Source organism: Arabidopsis lyrata, assembly GCF_000004255.2.
Source record: "Arabidopsis lyrata subsp. lyrata unplaced genomic scaffold ARALYscaffold_8, whole genome shotgun sequence".
NCBI lineage: Eukaryota > Viridiplantae > Streptophyta > Magnoliopsida > Brassicales > Brassicaceae > Arabidopsis > Arabidopsis lyrata.
Genome location: NW_003302548.1, coordinates 20805158 through 20827949, shown reverse-complemented (window position 1 = coordinate 20827949; position 22792 = coordinate 20805158). Strand labels below are relative to the sequence as shown.

Below are 22792 nucleotides of genomic sequence, written 5' to 3'. Positions count from 1 at the left end.
ATCATAACAATTAACATATCACTTGTTTTTGTATATCAATATATAGATGTGTTAATAGATATGTTCTCCAGAACACATCTATTGACCTTGTTGAAAAATGAATTCGTACTTAGATAAAAGATCTTATGTTTCCATGTGTAGCCTTCAATCATCTTGTGTCGGGATGGGTATATAAATTGGACAGAACTGAATCAAACCAAATATTTTGAACCGAGAGACGAGAGTTGAACCAAAAAGAGACTAGTAATGACTTCAGAAGCTACGGAACTCTTTTTCTAATGATTCATTACTAGTTTACAACGAATCACTTGTTTTCCAAATCAATAGACGATGCCTCTGTGTTCTTCAAAACACCTTGTTAAAATCATATAATAATTGTTGATCCAAATTTCGCATGAATATGAAAAACTTTTTTTAAAAAAATCTTATTTTATATTTTCTTAAAACATGTAGAAAGAAAAGAAAATAAAAGATTCCATCATAAAAATTTGGAAACTATCTCTATGCTTCATTCTTGATCCAATCCGCTATAGTCTTCCTCCTGCATTATCACCATAGAAACCATCTCAATTTCACTATACACAATTTCACTATACACACACATATAAATAGAGATAGAGAGTGAGAGAGAGACAGAGTTACTGCGAATGTAAAGCAGAGTAAAAGGCACTAGTAGGTGGAAGTGGAAAAGCCTTGCATTCTGTTATCACACAAAATATGACGCAAGTAGCCAGTATTCCCTCGTTACGACTCCTCTTGCGGCAGACTGATAAACATTTCTTCTCTACTGCTGCGCATGGATCCGCTGCTTGATCCGCTGCTTCTCCACTGATGGCAGCCATCACCACCAATACCAAAATCATCACAGCACTCCACTTGTTCTCCATATCTCTCTCTTTCTAATCAATTTCTTTTGCTTCAATTATTTTATGTATATATTTATTGGGAACTCTAGTCCCTCTCTATTTATAAAGATGAAGTGAGCAAATCTTTGTGAAGTGTTCAAACTTTTTCCTGACTTTACTTGGACTCTACAAAATGCATATGGAAATATAAAAATTATTTTGACTGATTTTGTTTTATAAAGTGACATATATATACATTATTGAATAAAATAGAAAAAAATCAAATTAAATACCAGATTCTTTACCTTTGATAAAACATATTTTTATTTGTCTTTAAAAGAAAAAAATTATTCTGTATTATCCTAGAAAATTTCCAGTCTGTTTTAGAGTATATGATTTACACACAATATTTTACTTTATACTAATTGTTAATTTGTATTTTGTAATATATACGAATATACAATTTTTTATAAACACAATCCTTTAAATTAACTTACCGGATTATCAGGCACTTTTTTTCTGGTTTAATTATCAGGCATACTTTGCTTTCACTTTCATTAATAACTAGATCACACTGAACAGATTTTGCTAACACAACCGAGATACTTCTTGAGTAAGACTTCATTGAAAAGTGAGCCATTATAGTCGAACTCGAACATTTGGACATGAGAGTGAGACCACGTTGCAGCAACCGCAACATCCAAGTCTTCTCCACCGCTTCTTCTCCGACGAATCTGTCACCATCGCCGGTTGCAAAATCAATTACAAATAACGATAGCTTCAGATAAACATCCGATCAAACTGTAATTCATGCATTTGTCCCGTGACTCCCGTCTGAGTAATTCATCCACATACAACAGGCTTGGGGAGACTAGAATATCCTTTAAACGATTCAAACTTGCATTCAATGATTCAGAGAAGGAGCAAGTGGACTATGCTATATTCTTTCCAAAAGATTCTTTATAACAAATCCTTTTCTAGCTCTTAATTTTGCATATCAAAAGATAAGCATATGTAATCTCCAAAACACCTTATTTTTATTTTATTTTAGAGGCTATTCATCTTAATTATAGAGTCAATTAGTTGCATGCTAATTATTTAAAAAATAATTAGGTGTGGCATACACAAGTTTTTTTCTTTGCAAAACAAGAGAGAGAAATATTTGCTTTAAAAAAAACAAGACGAAAATACCCCTGAAATAAAATGCGGGAGTTTTTCCTCTGAGAATTTCGTAGGGGACAGGGATATCATGCAATATTCTGTGGGCTCCCACTTATTTAATGCTCGCAGAGATAGTGTGTTGCAACCGTAGTGGACCACCACTTATTAAATGCATGTATCGATAATATATTCTGCTATGCAATTACGTATCGTGATATCTTATTTTTAATCGGATACATGAATATATATCTTACATCGTAATATTTCAGTAATGTTGTTTACATATGATATATCTCTATAGATATATCACTATATTTCCCGATATATCATTATATATCATGATATGATATGATATTTCACTATATATCATGATATAACAATAGATTTCATGATATATCTATATATATCATGATATCTCAATATATAATATGTTATATGTTAAAATATCGTGATATATAAATATATATCATACATCGTAATATTCTATATAAAAAAATGATATATCACTATAGATATATCATGATATATCACTATATATCATGATATAACAATATATTTCATGATATTTCATGATATATCAATATATATCATAACATATATCATGATATCTCGATATATATTAAAATATTGTGCTATATAAATATATATCAAGGTTTATAAATATATCTCAAGAACTAGATTTGTTCTTAGCGTCGTCGGTTGACGGTGTCTCAAAATCATCTCTAACAAAAGCTCAATAATAACGAACGACAGCACATTCGTGACATCTTGGTATCGAGAGTTCTATGAGGTTCATGGTATGCATTTTGATCAGAAAAATCTAATCAATTTAATGAATTTAGAATATCATTCAGGATACAATCAATTTTAAGAAAATTAGAAAGAGTCATATGAAGTGTTTCATAAAGTAAAGAAAAATAAAATAAACAAAGAATTGAATAGAGAGAAAGCGAAAGAAAAGAAGAAGGAAGAAGAAAGCAAATAAGAACAAATGATGCGTTTGATTTGAGAGATATTATTGTCTTTTCTCCATGTTTTTAAAAGACCCATTATTTACGAACGTACCCCTTTTCTTTTGACTTAAATACTTTGTGCTCTTAGGGTATATAGTGTAATTACTCTTAATTATAAGCAACTTAATATTATTATTAATATTCATCTTATTTTTTTTTTCGTCAAATATTCATCTTATTATAGATTATCTTTTACATGTAAAAGAAAAAAAGAAAAGAAAGTATCCATCACGACAAATTCTTAAAATATCTCTACCCTCTCGTTTCTTCCATCGCTTTAGTCTTCATCCTGCATTATTGATCACCATATAGAAACCATGTCAATTTCACTATCGACACACACACACACACACACAAGTACATGCATGCATATATACAATTATAGCTAGAGAGAGAGAGAGAGTTTTAAGAAAGAGATTATTTACTGCGACTGTGAAATTGAGTGAAGGGTACTTGTAGATGGAGGACGATGCTGGCATTCAGCCATACACTTTTTGAAGCAAGGTGTAATGAACTCCGGATCGCGGCAAGTGATTTCACATTTGAATGTACATAAATGATCTACTGCTTCTCCTCCAATGGCAGCCATCACCACCAAAACCAACATCATCATCACCACACTCCATTTTTTCTCCATTTCTCTTCTTACTTTACAAAATTTATATGTATATGTATATAATGTAATATAATATTTAGTGGAAGTTAATTCTCTCTATATATAAAAAAAAAGTTCACCAACTCATTGTCTTCATCATTGTGTTAAATTTTATGTGATTATTATGATGAAGTCAACACATGTCAAGTCATTAAAATGTTAAAAGTGTTGAATATTGACTTTAGAACTCTAAAAACGCATATGGAAGTGATAATTTTGACTGGCTTTTTCAAAGAGAGATCAGGACACCATAAAAACATTATTGACCATTTGGCATTACATGGTCATCTACTATACATTTTTGCAGCAGTTTTGGGGTACCAAATCGGATCAATTTGTTTAATTTTGACCCGGAAATCTTCAATCGGATCTTTCCTTAAATTTTGGCAAAATTAAAAAACGAAAATAATTAATAAAATCTAAAATATATATACTTTCTCAACTAATTACTATATTTAAACGCTTAATTTATGGTATATTCTCCACGATTTTTATAGATAAAGAAATCAAATATGATGATTTAATGCTAATATAACAAATTTGCACTAATTTCCTAAAACCTCTCTACCTAATTTAAACATAAATATATGATTCTTATTTCACTTTTATTTGATCTTATATTTATATTATTTTAAATTATTATAAAATATATAAATAGTTAGTAAATTTTAGTTTTTTTTTTTTCTGCACATGTTACAATTCAAATTTTTTAAAACGGACATATATTACTCAATCGATGAATAAAAATATGTGTGTAATCTATATTAACATTTTTAAGAACAAATTGAGCATTTAATCATGTCGTTATTTTATTCAGACCCGAAATTGAGTCATTCGGATCTTTCTTTAATTTTTACAGTTATCTAAAATGGGACAGTATATCACGGGTGAAATCCTAATTAGTATTTTAAGATACAATTATAAATTGTTTTTACGGGTTGGTCCAAAAACATACACTAATTTAAAAATATACATGGAAACTATTTGAAAGCAAATTTCAAATTAACTCGAATTATATGACATTTAAATAAAAGTGTTATTAAAAAAATAACAAAATGATGTTTAATTTCATTTTAGATTATATGGTTGGACGGGTTTGGGTCAATATTAATACGAGACAATATACCACAGGTGAAATCCTATAAATAACAAATCAAAATACAATTATACAATCTTAAACACTAAACAAAACAAATACAACTTAAAATTTTTTATTTTAGATACAACGCATGTGACCCGCGGTATACAACAAAAAATATTATACACAATAAATTCATCAATTTATAAAAATAAAAAAATCAAATAGTTAACCCGCGGGTCATATCCTAGTGATTTAATTAATATTAGTGACCCAAAGAAATAAAATCCCAACACGTCACCGTTTGATCTACGTGGGTAATATTGGGCCTATAAATGGGCCGTTTAACCTTCCGTGAGTTTCCTTAAAAGCAGCGTTTTATATATTTTGACTAAACGCCGCGTTTAATTTGGAAGTCTCTATGGGAGTTAGAGAGTCTCTTTTGTTCTTCACCTGTCGTTCATCGGCCTGAGCTTTGTATCTGCAGCAACTTTACCGGCGACTTTGATCGGAGATTCTCATTCTCAGAAGAGGCAGACCTTTCGGATACTGGGGAAACATGGGAATAGAGATTGTAGGTCAAATTGAGAGAATCAATGGTAAAGAGTTGAGTTACGTCGATTTTGCAGAGAAATACTTAGCCAAGAACCAGCCACTGATAATCTCTGATCTCACTGAAGATTGGCGAGCTCGGGAAGATTGGGTCAGTGAGAATGGACGCCCTAATCTCCACTTCTTTGCCACTCACTTCGGAAAATCCAGAGTTCAGGTAAAAAAATCCATGGCTTAGCCAAATTGTTGAAGGAAATAATAAAAATTGATTCTTTCTTTGGTTTGGCAATGAGTTGTTTCTTCATCGATTTGGTGTTGGTTTATTTTACAGGTTGCAGATTGTGATACAAGAGAATATACAGATCAGAAAAGATTAGAAATGTCTGTTACAGAATTTGTGGAGCAATGGACTAATAATGATTCTGTTTTGTATCTGAAAGATTGGCACTTTGTCAAGGTGCATATCTGAGGTTAACTCACACGCTTGTTACTTTCTTTCTCTTAGTGAAGCGAACAGAGAACCGATGCTATTTCTATGGAAAGAATCTGAGAGTTGATTGTAATGAATCCAGGAGTATCCAGACTATACAGCTTATCAAACGCCGCAACTGTTTTCTGATGATTGGCTTAACATATATCTAGACAGTTACCAAATGCATGAGGATAGAGATAATTTCCACAAGTATGATCAAATAAGCTGCTCTGATTATCGTTTTGTTTATATGGGTGGAAAAGGTATGAGTAAGATTCAAACAAACTGTTTGTGTTGTTTGTCTGCTTGAGTGTTTTGGCCTTTGGAAAAAGCTGACAATTTATGATCCCTTGGCTGCAGGATCTTGGACACCTCTTCACGCTGATGTATTTAGATCTTATAGTTGGTCAGCTAATGTCTGTGGTAAAAAAAGATGGCTTTTTCTTCCTCCTCTTCAAAGTCATCTTGTTTATGACAGGCAGGTGTTCTTATCCTATATTGGTCATGTAACGTTTCTTTGATTTGTCTCTGATCCATATTTCTTAGCCTTATAGTTTGATGATTTGTTTTTAGGTACATGAAAAATTGCATTTATGACATCTTTGAAGAGGTGAATGAAACTAAATTCCCTGGTTTTAAGAAGGTAAACCAGCTAGTCCTACTATCAATTTCTAAGATAATTCTTTCACCATGTGTTTATGGGCGTTTTATGGTTTGCCTTCAGACCACCTGGCTTGAGTGCATTCAAGAACCCGGTGAAATTATATTTGTTCCGAGTGGATGGCATCATCAAGTATATAACTTGGTATCTCTCTCTCTTCTCACTCCCTCTCTCTATATATATACAGAAACAATGTTATATTGAATTGAATTATCTCAAATATTTTACAGGAAGACACAATATCTATTAACCACAATTGGCTCAACGCATACAACCTATCTTGGGTGGTAATGACATTTCGACTTATCTTTATAATTTTCTATATAGAGAAATATGGAACTGAACTAAAATAGGAAGTACTCATGTCTACTCGAGTTTCAGTGGGATCTGCTGTGGAAGGACTACAAGGACACTGAAGAGTCTATTGAAGACATAAGAGACATCTGTGATGATTTTGAAGCTATCTGCCAACGTAATCTTGCTGCCAACACAGGTGCATGCATAACTTATCTCAATTTGACAGATTCGTATCTTTCTTTTCCCGATTTATCTCAGGGTTAGTTGAAGCTCTACATTTCTTTCTGGTTATTCATCTGAGATCTTTTGAGTGAAATTTTTTAATATCTTTGAGGAATTTATTGCGGAGAATACAACTATCTAAGTAGGATGTTTGGAGAACTCATTGTGCCATAGTGAATAACTGAATCTTTGTGTTGACTGAATGTGTTTTCATGAATGCATAATCAATATATTCAAGAAAATTCTTAAGAGTTTTGGATCTATGTACATGAATATCCGCATTTTAACCCCTTCTCTTTTCTCCTCTACAGGAATGAATTTGAATGACTTCTTCATCTTCATGTCACGGTTCTCTTTGGGGAACATGGTTGTACTGCAATCTTACTCTGACAAACACAAAGCCCTGAATTCGTGTTCATCAGCAATGGCACAAAATCTGTTATTGAATCTCTCAACTATAAGGAAAATCATGATGACGATGATATCTGCAGGCGGTGTAACTTCAGAGGAAGTGTATATGGACTTGCGAGAAACGTTGGAGGATCCACAGTTTCTCAGATTGGTCAGAGACATGGGAAGAACTTATGCAATGATTCACATGGAGGAAGAGGATCAGGTTTCTTCGAAAGAGTTATTACAAAAGCTCAGTGGTTTTGCAGATCCAAAGATGCAAATATGTTCTCCAAAGGATCTTGTTGAAATGATAAATCATCACAATACTTTTTTCTCCCATCTCTTAGCATAACATATGAATATGTGTTTTTGTTGTTGTTGTTGTTGATCTTCTTAGATTTTCCTTTATATATGAATAGAGAAAAGAAAAGGAAATATCTTTATCATCATCACCCCACTTGTTCTCCATATCTTCTTCTTCTTCTTTGGCCTTGACATTTATGTTTGTACACATTCAATGGAAATTATCTCAATACATAGAAATGAAATGACGAATATTTGTTTGTTTCTGTTGATTTCATGAAGTCTTTGCTATGATGTCTAATTTTTGGCTATTCCTTGATTTATGGAAATGATAAAATAACAATAGAGTAATAAAATTTTGACTGATTTTTTCCTCTCTCTCTTTGTAATGAAATCAAAAGGTATGTTAATAATTTATAAACCAAATTTGTTATCAAGATTCATTTATTGCAATTTAATCATCAAAATTATTAAGATATTGATTCGACTTTAATATACTACTCCCGTTGTTTTATTATAAGTGTCGTTTAATTTTTTCCACATATAGTTTGATTATCAAAGTATTTTATTGTTTCATTAGTTACTTAACATAACAATATATTGTGTTACGTAACGTAAACAGGCCCGGCTCAACTTTTGGTTGGACCTTGTGCTAAAATTTTTTTTTTTTTTTGTTAGTACATGTTAAAAAAAAAAAAAGTGGACCCTTTTGTCTTAGGAAAAAAGCAAAAAAAAAAAAAGACCCTATGCTAGTGCACTCTAAGCACATGCATAGAACCGGCACTGAACGTAAATACCGAAACAACAAAATAGTTGGATAATTGAATTAATAAACCAAACACTTTACCTAAATAGAATTTTTGTAGAATAATCAAAAAATATTAAAAAGATGTAACTACTACTTTTGATGTGGATCCATAATCTATAATAATATTACTTACGTGAAAACGTAGAATTTTGATGAAGATAACAATTAACAAATCTTAAAAATGAAAGAAATCATTGAAGTGAATATCAAGCAAAATTGATCAGGATACTCTTTTCAAAAAGGGTTCTTACAGCATATATAACATTAGTTTTTCAATCAAAAGTAGCAGATTTGTTCTTCAAAATACCTTCTTGACTAGGATATGACCCGCGGTACACCGCGGGTTAATTATTTGATTTTTTTATTTTTATAAATTGATGAATTTATTGTGTATAATATTTTTTGTTGTATACCGCGGGTCACATGCGTTGTATCTAAAATAAAAAAATTTAAGTTGTATTTGTTTTGTTTAGTGTTTAAGATTGTATAATTGTATTTTGATTTGTTTTTGATAGGATTTCACCTGTGGTATATTGTCTCGTATTAATATTGACCCAAACCCGTCCAACCATATAATCTAAAATGAAATTAAACATCATTTTGTTATTTTTTTAATAACACTTTTATTTAAATGTCATATAATTCGAGTTAATTTGAAAGTTGCTTTCAAATAGTTTCCATGTATATTTTTAAATTAGTGTGTGTTTTTGGACCAACCCGTAAAAACAATTTATAATTGTATCTTAAAATACTAATTAGGATTTCACCTGTGATATACTGTCCCATTTTAGATAATTGTAAAAATTAAAGAAAGATCCGAATGACTCAATTTCGGGTCTGAATAAAATAACGACATGATTAAATGCTCAATTTGTTCTTAAAAATGTTAATATAGATTACACACATATTTTTATTCATCGATTGAGTAATATATGTCCGTTTTAAAAAATTTGAATTGTAATATATGCAGAAAAAAAAAAAACTAAAATTTACTAACTATTTATATATTTTATAATAATATAAATATAAGATCAAATAAAAGTGAAATAAGAATCATATATTTATGTTTAAATTAGGTAGAGAGGTTTTAGGAAATTAGTGCAAATTTGTTATATTAGCATTAAATCATCATATTTAATTTCTTTATCTATAAAAATCGTGGAGAATATACCATAAATAAAGCGTTTAAATATAGTAATTAGTTGAGAAAGTATATATATTTTAGATTTTATTAATTATTTTCGTTTTTTAATTTTGCCAAAATTTAAGGAAATATCCGATTGAAGATTTCCGGGTCAAAATTAAACAAATTTGACCCGATTTGGGTACCCCAAAAACTGCTGCAAAAATGTATAGTAGATATGATATAGATCTAGATCATATATAATACTTGTTCATCCCATGTATATACAATGAATTTGATAAACCATTTGGCTATAGCCTTTTTATTGATCTTATTGGATTTTCTTTTACATATATAAAAAGAAAAGAGTTACATCATGATAAGCCTTTAAACATGCCCATTTTTATTTAATCCCTCTTTATATAATCTATATCCCCGAATAACTTGTATTTCGTTATTATAAACCTTGTCCAGTGCGCTACATATAGAGATAAAAACTTAGAATAACACATAGCCACAATCACGAATATATGTGCGTACACATAGTCAGAGAATGTAAATTTGGTGGTTTCAGGTGGATTGTTGCATTGCTCGACCAGACAACGATTTTGGCAGATCTTTCTGGAGTACCATGAAATGTCGCTGCAGTGGATCACACAGTTCGATTCACATGATCCGTCTGCTTCAACTTCCATGGCTACCATCACCACCAAAATCATTATCATCACCAGATGCCTCTCCATATCTCTTCTTTATTCTTTGGTCTTGTATATATATATTGAGATACAGAGATGACATGACCAAACCAGATTGGTTTCTACTGATATTTATACTACGTATATGAAGCATATATATGGCAAGCAATTTGTTTGTGCATCTCTCAAGTTGGACTCGAAATAGTACATGCTTATTGCCAAATGGTAAAGACATAAATTAGATTGAATAATGAGTGTTTTTTTATGGAATGAAAGTAGCTAAGTAATTTTGAAGACATGGTTCGGAATATTTCATATGCAAACAAATAAACAATCAAAACACTCTTTCCGTTTAAATTTTAAGGTCTATTGATGTTTAAGAATTTAATTAAAAAATATATTTTTAATGTATTTGCACAAATAATTTATTTAATTCTTAACATAGCATAATTTTTTAAAATTAATATAGAAAATATATTTATTATTAATAATTTCATTTACTTGTAGATTTTTTTTTTCTGTCAACAGCATTTAGTTCTAGATTTTTTTAATTACTTTCTTATCTTTAAATTCATATATTAATAGAAATAATAAGAAAATATATGATGTGAAAGAATTTGATTGTATACAATTAATTTATCTCATAACATATGAACATATATATTTCACTAGAATTATTAAATTAAATGGATATTTAGTTTTAACAAAAACTCGGACATGACATATGCATGAATTACATCCAGTATCCAGTCCGGTCGGATCCGGTTATTACTCTTGTTCGTGGGCATGATTTGGATTTGCTTTGCTGTAAATGAAAGTAGACACATAGTCCAATTACACATTCAATTTAGGCCTAAAGTGTTTGGGCCCGATAATTCGATGATTCTGAAGATGCTGCAAAGGCCCAATAATTCGGTGATTCCAAAGATGCTGCAATTTTGTTTAGATGACTAAAAACAATTTTGGTGAAAAATCAAAATGGCAAACATGACTATGATTTATAATTTTTTTTCTGCGTAAATATCCACAAGTGTTTGAATGTTGTCATTTTTAGTCCACATGACTATGATTGGCGCAAATTCATTTTTCCTGTAAAAAATCACCCTTTTTTTTTTGTCATCTAATCACCCTTTTTCTTAAAACCAATTTTAGTGCTATTATTTTTATTTTTAGTGAGACTGAGATGTTATGGTAATATTGAAACATAACTATGTTAGTTTTAATGCTATGTTAATTTAAAGCTTTTATTTTTAAATGACGTGTTATTCTTAACCCGTTCTTTAATTACCCGCGAAAAATCATTTCCTTATTTACAGTTTTTCACTGATTCATTTGTTTATCAATTTTGAGTTAAAATTTGGCTATCTACCTAACTACCCTTTGTGGTAATTTAATGAAATGAATTATATATGTATCAATTGTGTGTATATATTATGTAATACTCCCTCCGTATTTGAATAAATGTCGTTCTAGCATTTTTTCTGTGTTTTTAATTAGTTGTCATTTTAACAATTTTTGCATAAAATTTCCTAAATTACCCCCAATTAATTGATCATAATTAATCAGTCTAAATTACCAAAACTACAGATACGAATCGATTTTCATAAAATTCTGTGCCCTTTCTTAATTGATTTAAAAAATATAAAATATAATTGTAAATAATCGTTTCTCATAAGGTTAGTTTTGTAATTCTGTGCCTTTTCTTAATTCACCCAAAAACCGTTGAAACGACATTTTTTCAAATACAGAGGGAATACTATTTGTTATTATCTTCATATGGTTGATGGTAATTGGTAACAGCCATAAATAGATTACAAGATAAGGAACATTAAATAATTGATAATATTTCAAAATATTACATTTACTCGGTCAATTTTTAATATTTTCCGATATTTCCGACGATCCTCGAGATTTACGATATCTCCCAACATTTTTTTGTATAAATAATAGTGAAGCAACAAGAATTCTCACTACACCACCAATCTCTAATGGCATATTTTATCCTTTTGCAGAAAAACTCAAACTCCAACAATGGCGATCAACGAATCAGAGTTTGCCACGGCCGTGGCGGTGGCGACAAAGAAGAGAACATTCAAGAAATTCTCATTCAGAGGATTCAACGTCGATGCTCTTCTCAAAATGTCAAACGTTGATCTCGCTAAGCTCTTCAACGCTCGTGTTCGCAGAAGATTCTATAGAGGATTAAAGAAGAAACCTCTGATTCTGATCAAGAAGCTACGGAGGGCGAAAAAAGAAGCAAGTGATGAGAACAAGAAGAAGCCTCAAGTAGTGAAAACACATCTAAGGAACATGATCATTGTCCCCGAGATGATTGGAAGTGTTGTCGGAGTTCACAATGGAAAGAAGTTTAATGAAATCGTGATTAAGCCTGAGATGATTGGTCATTATCTTGCGGAGTTTTCGTTAACTTGCAAGAAGGTTAATCACTATAGACCACGTATTTGTGGTTGTGGTTGTTTCCGTCGGTCCACCAGGTTTATTCCTCTCAGGTGATGAAGAAAAAGCTCTGTTTTTTCAAGTCAGAAAGATTTTTATTGTTCTGTTTCTTTTGTTTTGTTTTGGGACCATTTTATTTGTGCTCTGTGATTTCTGTCTTCTCTTCTTTACAATGTCCCTTAAGGCTTTAAATAAAACTCAACTTTTAAGAATGCAAGAGAGGGGTCTGTTAAGATCGATGAAGCATACAATAACATTTGTTGTAGCAGATCTACAAAGCATAACGTTTTATCGAGTCTGCTAACACTATGAGTTTTATATATGCTGAGCCATTTATATGTGAAGTGTTGAACATTGACTCTAGAACTCTAAAATATGCATATGGAAGTGATAAAAAAATCTTTTACAGAGAAAATTGACATTAAAAGAAGAAGAAGAGAATTTAGGTCCATAAAAACAAAAGTTAAATGAATGACTATGTGGACATTAAAAAAACTTATTATTGTTATTCTTCTTCATCTTATTTAAATCTTCTTTTCTCATATAGAAAGAAAAGGAAAGGACATATTATACTATGACAACTCTTGAAATGATCTTTAGCCTCTCATTTCTTCCATCCCTCTAGTCATCATTCTGCATTATTACCACAGAAACTATGTCAATTTCACGATGAGTCTATGACACACACACACACACACACAAGTACATACATACATTTGTGTATATAGAGAGAGATATATTACGGCGAGTGTGAAGTTGAGTGAAAGGTACTAGTAGGTGGAAGATGCTCGCAGCGCTCTCTAATGCACCGTTTGAAGCAAGCTGTAGTTGGGATCGGAGTTTTGCAGTGTATTTCACATTTAAAGCTACATCCAAGACTCACTTCTCCTTCAATGGCAGCAGCCATCACTACAAAAACGAACACCATCACCACCACACTCCATTGGCTTGAAAATATTATAGGTATACTCAATGAAAACTATCATATCACGTAATATAACTCTATAGAGAAAAAGAGAGATTTACTACGTACTGCGAGTGTGAAGTTGAGTAGGTGGATAACGTCTACAACTTTCCAAACACTTGGTTGAGCATTTTTTAGGGAACATCGAATCTTTGCAGGTGATTGCACATTTCGTTTCACATGAAAGATGATCTTCTGCTTCTCCTCCAATGGCAGCAATCACCACAAAAACGAAGTACACCATCATCACCACACTCCATTTGCTCTCCATTTTTCTTCTTAATCAACTTATTTGGCTTGAAAAAAGTTACTGGTATATATATACACTGAAAACTTTCATATCACATCATATATGATATATCTAATACCAAAATAAGCAATCCTCATTTAGAATGCTACCTCACTAATTTTGATTATTTTCTGATTTATATCAAAATTCGTTTTAATATGCAGTTTTCCGAAATTTTGTACCAAATAAATTAGAGACTATAAATAGGACTAGATTATTAGTTTCTGTCTAAGAAAATATTTTTAACTATTTTTATATGATCCTCCATATCAATCATACTTAAGTAAAAGTATCAATATTTAATATATAAATATCATATAAAAGTAAAAGATTACCAATTTATTCCTAAGTTAAATCATACCCTAAATTACTATCAAATCAACATTATATATTTCCATAATTCTACGGAACAAAGGAGCTACTAAAAATTATTATTCGTTAAAAAAGAAGAAAACCACAAATTTTATAAATTAGGAAAGAAAATCATCTTATCTATAAAAATTGCAATTTATTTTGTTGAAATTTTGACTTTTTCTATATTTTTAAGATTTTTAAATTTATTTTCAAATTTTATAGTACGGCTAGATATCCGACTGAATATCAAGATATTACTCACTGAATATCAAGTGAGTAAAATATAAAGAAATTAAATTAAATACCTAATTTGCTAACTTTAATTTTAACCAAACTAAACAAATCGATTTTTTTTTTAAATATATAGGTTTATAATGTAGATATACCACTCTAGGGTCGGTCTAGTCAATCCAGACGTTAAACCGGGTTTGAAAGAGGATGGATCCGAGACCCTGAACTGGATCCAAACCCAGATAAAGACCCGTACCCGTGTGTAAGAGTCTCTATAAAAAGGTGAAGCAAAAGCATATGCTTCTCTTTAGCTTCTGCATCTATAAATCGCAAAATGCCAAATTCTGAATTCTTAGCTCTGTGGTGAGCAAAGCCCAGCTTTTGAAATTTCTTTCAAGTTCTGAATTCCTTTATCAATCAAATTTCTGAGAATCAAACTCTAAAAGAGTAAACTTTGACTTCTTTGTCCTCGATGTCGATTCGTTTCGGTTCAACCCTCGTTGCTGCTTCAGTCAATTTCAAAAGCTCGAAGAATTTGAAAATTAATCGATCCCGGAACTGCAGATTCTCTGTCCGAAGTTGCGTGTCTGAATCCCATCATGCGCACAAGGTATTTTTCTCTTTTACCAAAAAGCGAGAGAGAATCATGGAAATTGGATGAATGTTACGATGACGTTACTTGTTTTAATTTCTTTACGCAATGGGTTTCTTCTTGTGTTTACTTTTTCTGCTTTTTGTCAAGCTTTCCTCCATTGTTGGCATTGGAAGCTCTGTCTAAGAAATAAAATAAAAACTTAGTCTTTTTGCTTATGTGGTCTCAGAATTGGGTTCTCGAGTTCCACAATACTCACTAAAGATTTAACTTTGGAAAGATTAACTTCCTTTGGAGTTTTTGGTTTTTTGGAAAATGTAATGTTATTGAAGAAATCATGTAGAACATTAAATTGATTGTTTAGACTATGGAATGTGACTTCTCAGAGGGATTGTGTAATGAAAGTTTGGTTTGTGGTGCAGCTAGTTTTGGAAGTAAAAGAACGGCTTGCCAAAGATTGTACTAGTCTCCCTGTTGGCAAATATGGAAGAGATGATGAGGATATGATCCTCTGGTTTTTGAAAGATCGGAGATTTTCTGTTGATGAAGCTATTGGAAAGCTAACTAAAGCTATTGTATCCTCTTACCTTGTGTTTTCTTTTATCTTCAATCAGTTCTTCACTGTAATCTTGAAAAGTTGCCTGAGAATTCACTTTTATGCAGAACCTGTAGAATCTAATCACACGTTGCCTTTGTTTTGGTAATATTAATAAGGTTTGGTTTCTATGTGATCCTTTACTTAAAAGCTTAGAAATGGCGTCATGAGTTCAAGGTAGATGAGCTTTCTGAAGATTCTATCAAAGCCGCTACTGACACAGGAAAAGCCTTTGTCCATGGTTTTCTAGATGTTAAAGGTCGACCAGTGGTTATTGTTGCTCCTGCAAAGCACATCCCCGGGGCAAGTTAGACACCATTTCTTAATTTAGTTTCAGCAATGCAGTTTTACGATAACTGAGGTTTTGTGTAATGTCTGGCGTTTTGCAGCTACTTGATCCAATAGAAGATGAAAAGCTTTGTGTGTTCCTGCTTGAGAAGGCTTTAAGTAAGTTACCAGCAGGACAACACAAGATACTCGGGATATTTGATCTCCGTGGATTCGGATCTCAAAACGCAGATCTTAAGTTCTTGACTTTCCTGGTATTTCTTTATTCTTAAAGGTGAATGGTTTTTGTATCTTCTTACAGGTGAATGGTCTTGATCTTCTTGTTTTCTTTTCCATTGTTTTGTTTGTGCAGTTTGACGTATTTTACTATTACTATCCAAGCCGATTGGATGAAGTCCTTTTTGTAGATGCTCCATTCATATTCCAGCCAATTTGGCAATTCACCAAACCGTTGGTGAAGCAATACGCTTCTCTGGTAACTTCCATACCAACTTACTAAGTTTTAATGCATCATTTCCAATTGCTATCCTCATCTTGCTGCGGGATTAATAGCTTTTTAGTACATAGGGTGGTTAAGCTTGAGTCCTGTTTGATTTACGGATTTGCTCAGAGGATCTGGACTAGATGGATTCATATAGTTTGCTTTATGTGAAGGTCAAGTTTTGCTCAGCAGAGACCGTGAGAAAGGAGTATTTTACTGAAGAAACATTACCATCAAATTTCCGGAGCTAAAGAGGTTATAAGAAACCTTTAAACACTAGTAGTTTCTTCTGTTGTTGTATCTCTAAACATGTCGATATAAATGTGTATAGATAATTTGAAGTATGGAGTAAAAGGATACCCTTAATAGTAAAAGAACTCATTGTAAAACCTCAAAAAAGATAACAGTATACATGGAGACAACAACATAAACATGAAACGCCTTCCTAAAATTAAGAATAAAAAAAAGGTAAACAAAGCACAGAGAGGGATCATAGAGAAGCCCTGAGAATGTCAGAATCTGAGGGGTTCCATGTTGAAGATCTTCAAATCAGGTTAGCCCTCTTCAGGAATCTGATAGTTCTGCAGTAATAAGGCCATACAGATTCAACAAAATCCAGGTATCTCTCAATGATCCATTCTTGGAACTGTTTCAGCTTTGTGCGTGTGAGCTCTTTGTAGTCTGTGTTCTTGATGGCCACCACTGGTCTAAACACTAGAGCTTTCACGTCGTCTTTGAGCTTTCCATGGGCAATGTAATGGTATGCTACAAGGTAATACGATGGTAAGTTTCTTATCATTTTGATGGTTTGGTTGAAGCAGAAGGCGTAAAGGGAGCATAGTCCTTGGAACATTTTGATATAAAGGGCGACAATCAAGGGGCCGACCACCCACATTGGGGATAATTCCTTTGTAACTTCAGCTCCATAGATCGCATTAACAGCTAGGAAAGCTGGAACACTACAAAAAGGTCAAAGTGAAAGTATAATCAATAGACATATAAGGAACTTGAGAAAGAAATAAGTGGCTATGACACTCTTGAATCTTCCTTAGGACAGTTTTTGATCATAAGTTTACATCTAATTGGTTTTCCTCTATTGATAATTAACTCTAGACTACCTCATCAAACAAAAGAAAAAGATGCTTTGGTTCTGATACTTACAATAACAGCAATGGAATCTTGATAGCTGCGTCTAGACTCCAAAACCAGGACCAAACTGTATTTTTGGTACTCTGGAGGCTTTCTGTTTTCCGGATTTCTGTTTCAGTTTCTTGCTTCGTCGCTGGTGGAACCTGTTCTCCTCCTAAAGCCTCGTCAATCACTTGAATAGGTGATTGTGTGCGCAACAATGTTAACCATTTCTTGAATAGTTTCTGAATAGCAGGTTGCCCTGTGATTGAATCCTCTGTTTCCGAGGTATATGAAAGCGAAGTGTTTTGTGCCTTTGGAGAGCCGTTCACATTATTTTCGTCATCATCCGAACGGTAAGATAGTTTGACTGAGTTATTAGTAACTTTCTTCCCACCCTCACTTCCTCCTGATTCATTATTTTTGATGCTACCTTTAAAAGATGTAACTCTGAAAGGTTTTGCCCTCAATCCACCATTGCAAGAGGACCCTAAACTGCAAAAGAGTTTCACAAAATTTTATGATTCCGAAAATCAATTGCAAAGGGAAGTATATATGAACTATAACTTCATATCTATATAGTTTCCTAAATGATCATAAGCCTATTCAGGAGTACATCAGATCCTATGTCTCAGTATCTAACAAGGAATATGTTAGCTAACAGATAGATCTCAGCGTATAAAGAGGCACATTTCAATCCACAATATAACTATGTATCTACCTTCCTAGAGTACAGAGAGAGTGGTGAGTCTGAAACTAAGTAGTACCTAACCTAAGCAGGCACTTGTGAAGTGGGATACTCACCTAAAACAACATTTTTGCTTCAATCGTAAATGCTTATCTTTCCTCTCAACAAAGTGCACTGTCGTAACAGGTCTCTTTAAAATCAAGCCTCTGGTCCATGTTGGTGAACTCCAAGGAGACAAGACATGTGAACCCTACATGAGATAACATGGGGAAGGTAAGCATCTATATTTCTAGAGTGGCAAGTAAAAGAAGGCTTTACAAGAGTGAAACGGAAGGTACATCCATTAGCAGACATGACCATTACAGAGATACAAAAGCAAGCGGAAATTAGGACTTTTGAGATCAATGTTTAACGTACCTGCAATTTATGGGTTACCAACACCATTGTCTCTAGCTGAGCAGTGAATCATTTACTTAAAGGCCAAAATCTGTCAAATCATTTAAACAAAATCAACTTTAGCTACTCAATAACAGCGGGACTATAAAGTACAAATAGGTATTGCCAGATTACAAATGGCTATCTAAGCCTCAATTATCCAACTGACTATCGCATATGTAGCAACAATATGAAAATCATAGGCAAACAACCTTGCCACAATATCAAGTCCAAAAATCCATCTCGAAAGATAGTTGAATTAGAGGCCGAAGAAAGGAATGAAATAAGATGATTGTAACCTCCAAAAATGATCAAATCACAAGTAGCGACCATAGAACACTAAAATGCAATTCCATAGACAAATCACAACAAAATTACTACACAGGAACGAAGCTGAGCAAATTCCAAACTAAGAGATGAGCTCAAATTCATAAATTTTCAATTTTTCAATCCTCTCAGCTACAAAAAAAAAAAAAAAAAAAAAACTTCTCCAACACCCAATTCTCCAAATCAGATAAAATTACACTAAACTATAACATCTAAAGCGCAACCATTAGAAACCGGGAAAATCTTGGGTTTTGTTCCCTTAACAATTAGAAGATATATACCGCACGAGAAAAAGTACCCAAATCCCTAGAAGAGATTGCAAATAAGAATACAGTTGCGTAGAAATTGAGTGGGAAAGGAGCAGAAGAACCGACCTCAATCATGAGCTGGGGTTTGTTCGTCCGTGAGAATACGAAAGAAAGGAACAGAATTTGTCAAATAAGCAGAAGGGCAAGAACCCTATTGAAAATCTTGAAGCTTGGAATCAAAAAAGCAATGAGAAAGATTGGAATTTTAGAGGAAAGAAGAAAGGGGCAAGCGGATAGATAGAGAGGAGAGGAGCGGAGATTGGAATGGAAGAGATAGGAGAGAAGATTTCAGGCAAGCGGTTTCATCAAAGGTTTTTTTTTATACCAACACCCTCTAAACGTCGTCGTTTCGGAGCAATTACTATATATATGTATATATATTTAATATAATAAAATGGCAATTCATTTTCTATTTAACATAGTCAAATAACGAGTTGAATTTAAACAAAACTTCCACAAAAATTTGAAAGATAAATACTATTTTCAATTTAGATTTACGATGTTTTGGTTCTTCTAATAATCAACACGAAAATAATATTTCTCTTAATCATTATTTTTAAAACACGCACGACGTGAAACAATGAAATTACGTTCTCAATCCTTTCTTTGAAAAAGACAAAACTTAAATCTTTCTAGCCATGCTAATCTTCTCTGTATCGTTCCAATTTTATCAGATGTCCCAGGAAATTCAAGGATATATGCAGGACATTCTCCTATTGCCTTATGACTCTTTTACATTTAAGTTTATTAACAGGAAAGCCAACCAACTAGCAGATACGCTGGCTCGCAATGCTAGAATTAAAAGTTCTCCGTTTGTTGTTTCTTGGATTCCCTAATCATATGTTTCTATGTATAATAGCTAGTTAGCTACGTTGTAACTCTTGTACCTTTCTTCTATCTAATAGAATATTTGACCGACAAAAAAAAAAAAAAATCCTTCTAGCCTGAATTTAGGGCTTGGACCTCCAATAGTACACTCGTGACTTGCGAGAAATCATGCTAAATGGGCCTTATAAATTTGTTGTGTCATACAAATGATGTTATGTACTTTCTAAAAAACTAGTGGAGCGATTAAGCAAGAAGAGATTATTCAACTGAAGGAAGTGAAGGAGGAGCTAAGTTTTGTGCAATCAACTCAAGTAAAGAAGAATTATACAATGGAGAATTTACTACCTAACCATTATTTCTGTTCAAGAGGTATATGCATTCGGATTTTTGACTGGTAAAATTTAGTTAGTAGTTGATTACAACTAACACACATTTGGCATGTTTATTAAAACAGGCAATGCGTTTACTTCTGGCTATGAGACAAAGAAGTTTTTGGTTTGTTTTGAGTGTATATCATTGTGTTCTGTTTTTGTTTGTCTAAAGTAGAAATCTGTAAATCTTTGTATAAAGCTCACAATCGTAGATTGTCTTTTGGAGTGACAATTAGCAAAAATATGTCATCTTGGATCCTATGGATATAACTAAAAATATCGAACTCATCCCCAACTCTAGAGAATCTATTGTTGATATGACTAAAAAGTGTAGTTTTCCCTACTCCGCCCATACCATGAAGACCAAGAATCCCAATCTCATCTTCCATTAGACGGTTCCACGCACTCTCAAGCATTGATTCTATAGCAACTAGGCCTGGGCACAAATATGGATCCACATAGAACCGAACCGAACCGAACCGAAATTGATGGGTATGGTTCTGTTCTGGTTCTAATAAAAATATCGATTGGATCTTGAATTTCAGATCCATGGATATTGGTTCGGTTCGGGTAAGAACCGAGATCCAAATGGGTACCCGAAAAATATAATCCATTTACCTATATCTATATATCCCAAAGCCCAAATCCATACAAACCTAAATCTAAACCCATGCCCAACAACCCACTATATATATTTCATAAACCTAAAGATAAACCTTGTAATATCTGAAATTGAAGATCAAGACAAGCTTGAGAAAGGTAATATCTCTTGTCAATTTTCTTGAATATTTGTAAATCTATGTAGTCTAAGTGTCTTAATTATTGTCTGTTTTGATGTTTAGAGTTTGAGTTTGGTTGCGAAGGGAATTAAGCTGACTCACGTTTTGTTAAGAAGATGGTGATGGACTCTAGTATCTATTCAGGTCATTTTTTTTCCTTTCTCTAGTTCTATTCTCTGTGATTCAAATTTCATTTCATTGTATTAAAAGTTTTTTTGTACATTTTATTTCAGGTTTTGTGGTGTTTTTTGATATAATCTTTGGAGAGAAAAAGAAGCAGAAGATTGTAATTTGAAACAAATTTAAACTTGGGGTTATTTTGGTGTCTTAAAAACTTGTGCTTTTCGGTATCTTTGAAACTTTGGGTGTCTTTTGACATAACACTTTCCAAGTTTCGAATATTTTTTGGATTTGTAATTGTATGCTTACTAATATGTGATTGCATACTTACCTAATTGCATTTGAATATTGTATTATGATTGTTTTGTTTTCTCGGTTCCAAAAATACCCGAAATAATTTGGTTCCAAAATTTATTACCCGAACCGAACCGAACCGTAGAGGAACCGAACCGGAACCGAACCGATTTTGATTTGGTTCCAATATGGTTCCTAAATTTCAGAACCAAAATATTAAGAACCGAATGGTTCGGTTCTAGAACCGAACCATTTACCCAAACGCCCAGGCCTAATAGCAACCATAGGTCTAGTAGGCCTCTCTTCCACTATATTTGCAACAACGCTCTCAGCCACCATCGTGAAATCTCCCTGAGAACGAAGATTCTCAACTTCCTCTATCATCTTCATTACTCTTTTCCCATAACGGTAACTAGATACAAGATTCATGGAACAATACCCACAAAGACACAAGCTTTGAACTTGAACAGATCTCATCTTAAGTAATTCGTTAACTCGAGTTACGATCTCCTCAACCTTTGAAACCCATCCTTGCACTACAGAAGGTCGTTGTAAACCTCTTCTTTCTTCTACCACAATCTTTCTCAACAGATCTTCTCGTATCTGCTCAATCCCCTCGAGAGCTCACTGCAGAGCCGCAAGATTGTACTCGAGGCCATGAACATAATCTCTTTTTCTGCATAAGCAGTTACAGACATTGTTGATCAGTTGATCACATGAGATTTGTACAGAGACACAACCTCCCATCTTGCCTTTACACAACAAAGGTTCTTACTTGCTATCAAGTAGACCACATATAATTCTTGCATAAATTGAATGTGAATAAAATTCTAAAATATAGATAATGTTTTTAAAATCAAGGGGAAAAAAAAAAGTCAAGACTTTTCTTCTTCAAAAAGTAAACGGGAAAAAACCCGAAAAAACCGCCATCTATTTTTTTTTTGGCCGTTTAATACGCGTGTTATTAAAGTTGGAATAAAAATGC

General features: G+C 32.7%; 6 protein-coding genes across 6 annotated transcripts; 3 read left to right on the top strand and 3 right to left on the bottom strand.

Moving 5' to 3' along the window:
- Positions 1-3127: 3127 nt before the first annotated feature.
- LOC9302605 lies at positions 3128-3685 on the bottom strand. The gene is made up of 2 exons (XM_002864789.2): positions 3445-3685; positions 3128-3308 (listed from the first exon to the last, which is right to left on the bottom strand). The coding sequence occupies exons 1-2, from the start codon at positions 3654-3656 to the stop codon at positions 3272-3274; spliced, it is 249 nt and encodes an 82-aa protein (XP_002864835.1). The 5' UTR covers positions 3657-3685; the 3' UTR covers positions 3128-3271.
- Positions 3686-5105: 1420 nt separating this feature from the next.
- On the top strand, positions 5106-7906 carry LOC9300910 (jmjC domain-containing protein 4). Its single transcript, XM_021016213.1, has 9 exons — positions 5106-5521; positions 5636-5761; positions 5877-6039; positions 6137-6254; positions 6350-6419; positions 6501-6581; positions 6668-6724; positions 6819-6930; positions 7268-7906. The coding sequence occupies exons 1-9, from the start codon at positions 5312-5314 to the stop codon at positions 7699-7701; spliced, it is 1371 nt and encodes a 456-aa protein (XP_020871872.1). The 5' UTR covers positions 5106-5311; the 3' UTR covers positions 7702-7906.
- Positions 7907-12229: 4323 nt separating this feature from the next.
- LOC9300909 (40S ribosomal protein S15-6) lies at positions 12230-13003 on the top strand. The gene has a single exon (XM_002866485.2). The coding sequence runs from the start codon at positions 12310-12312 to the stop codon at positions 12790-12792; it is 483 nt and encodes a 160-aa protein (XP_002866531.1). The 5' UTR covers positions 12230-12309; the 3' UTR covers positions 12793-13003.
- A 238-nt stretch (positions 13004-13241) lies between these two features.
- On the bottom strand, positions 13242-14400 carry LOC9302603. The gene is made up of 3 exons (XM_002864787.2): positions 13769-14400; positions 13479-13644; positions 13242-13368 (listed from the first exon to the last, which is right to left on the bottom strand). Exons 1-3 carry the CDS (start codon positions 13968-13970, stop codon positions 13332-13334), a joined length of 405 nt encoding a protein of 134 aa, XP_002864833.2. The 5' UTR covers positions 13971-14400; the 3' UTR covers positions 13242-13331.
- Positions 14401-14859: 459 nt separating this feature from the next.
- On the top strand, positions 14860-16918 carry LOC9300908 (CRAL-TRIO domain-containing protein C3H8.02). The gene is made up of 6 exons (XM_021034506.1): positions 14860-15183; positions 15588-15740; positions 15917-16063; positions 16150-16302; positions 16401-16523; positions 16703-16918. Exons 1-6 carry the CDS (start codon positions 15046-15048, stop codon positions 16778-16780), a joined length of 792 nt encoding a protein of 263 aa, XP_020890165.1. The 5' UTR covers positions 14860-15045; the 3' UTR covers positions 16781-16918.
- Positions 16872-19727, bottom strand: LOC9302602. Its single transcript, XM_021034501.1, has 5 exons — positions 19482-19727; positions 18763-18832; positions 18462-18595; positions 17691-18152; positions 16872-17488 (listed from the first exon to the last, which is right to left on the bottom strand). The coding sequence occupies exons 2-5, from the start codon at positions 18787-18789 to the stop codon at positions 17074-17076; spliced, it is 1038 nt and encodes a 345-aa protein (XP_020890160.1). The 5' UTR covers positions 18790-18832; positions 19482-19727; the 3' UTR covers positions 16872-17073.
- Between the last annotated feature and the right edge of the window lie 3065 nt (positions 19728-22792).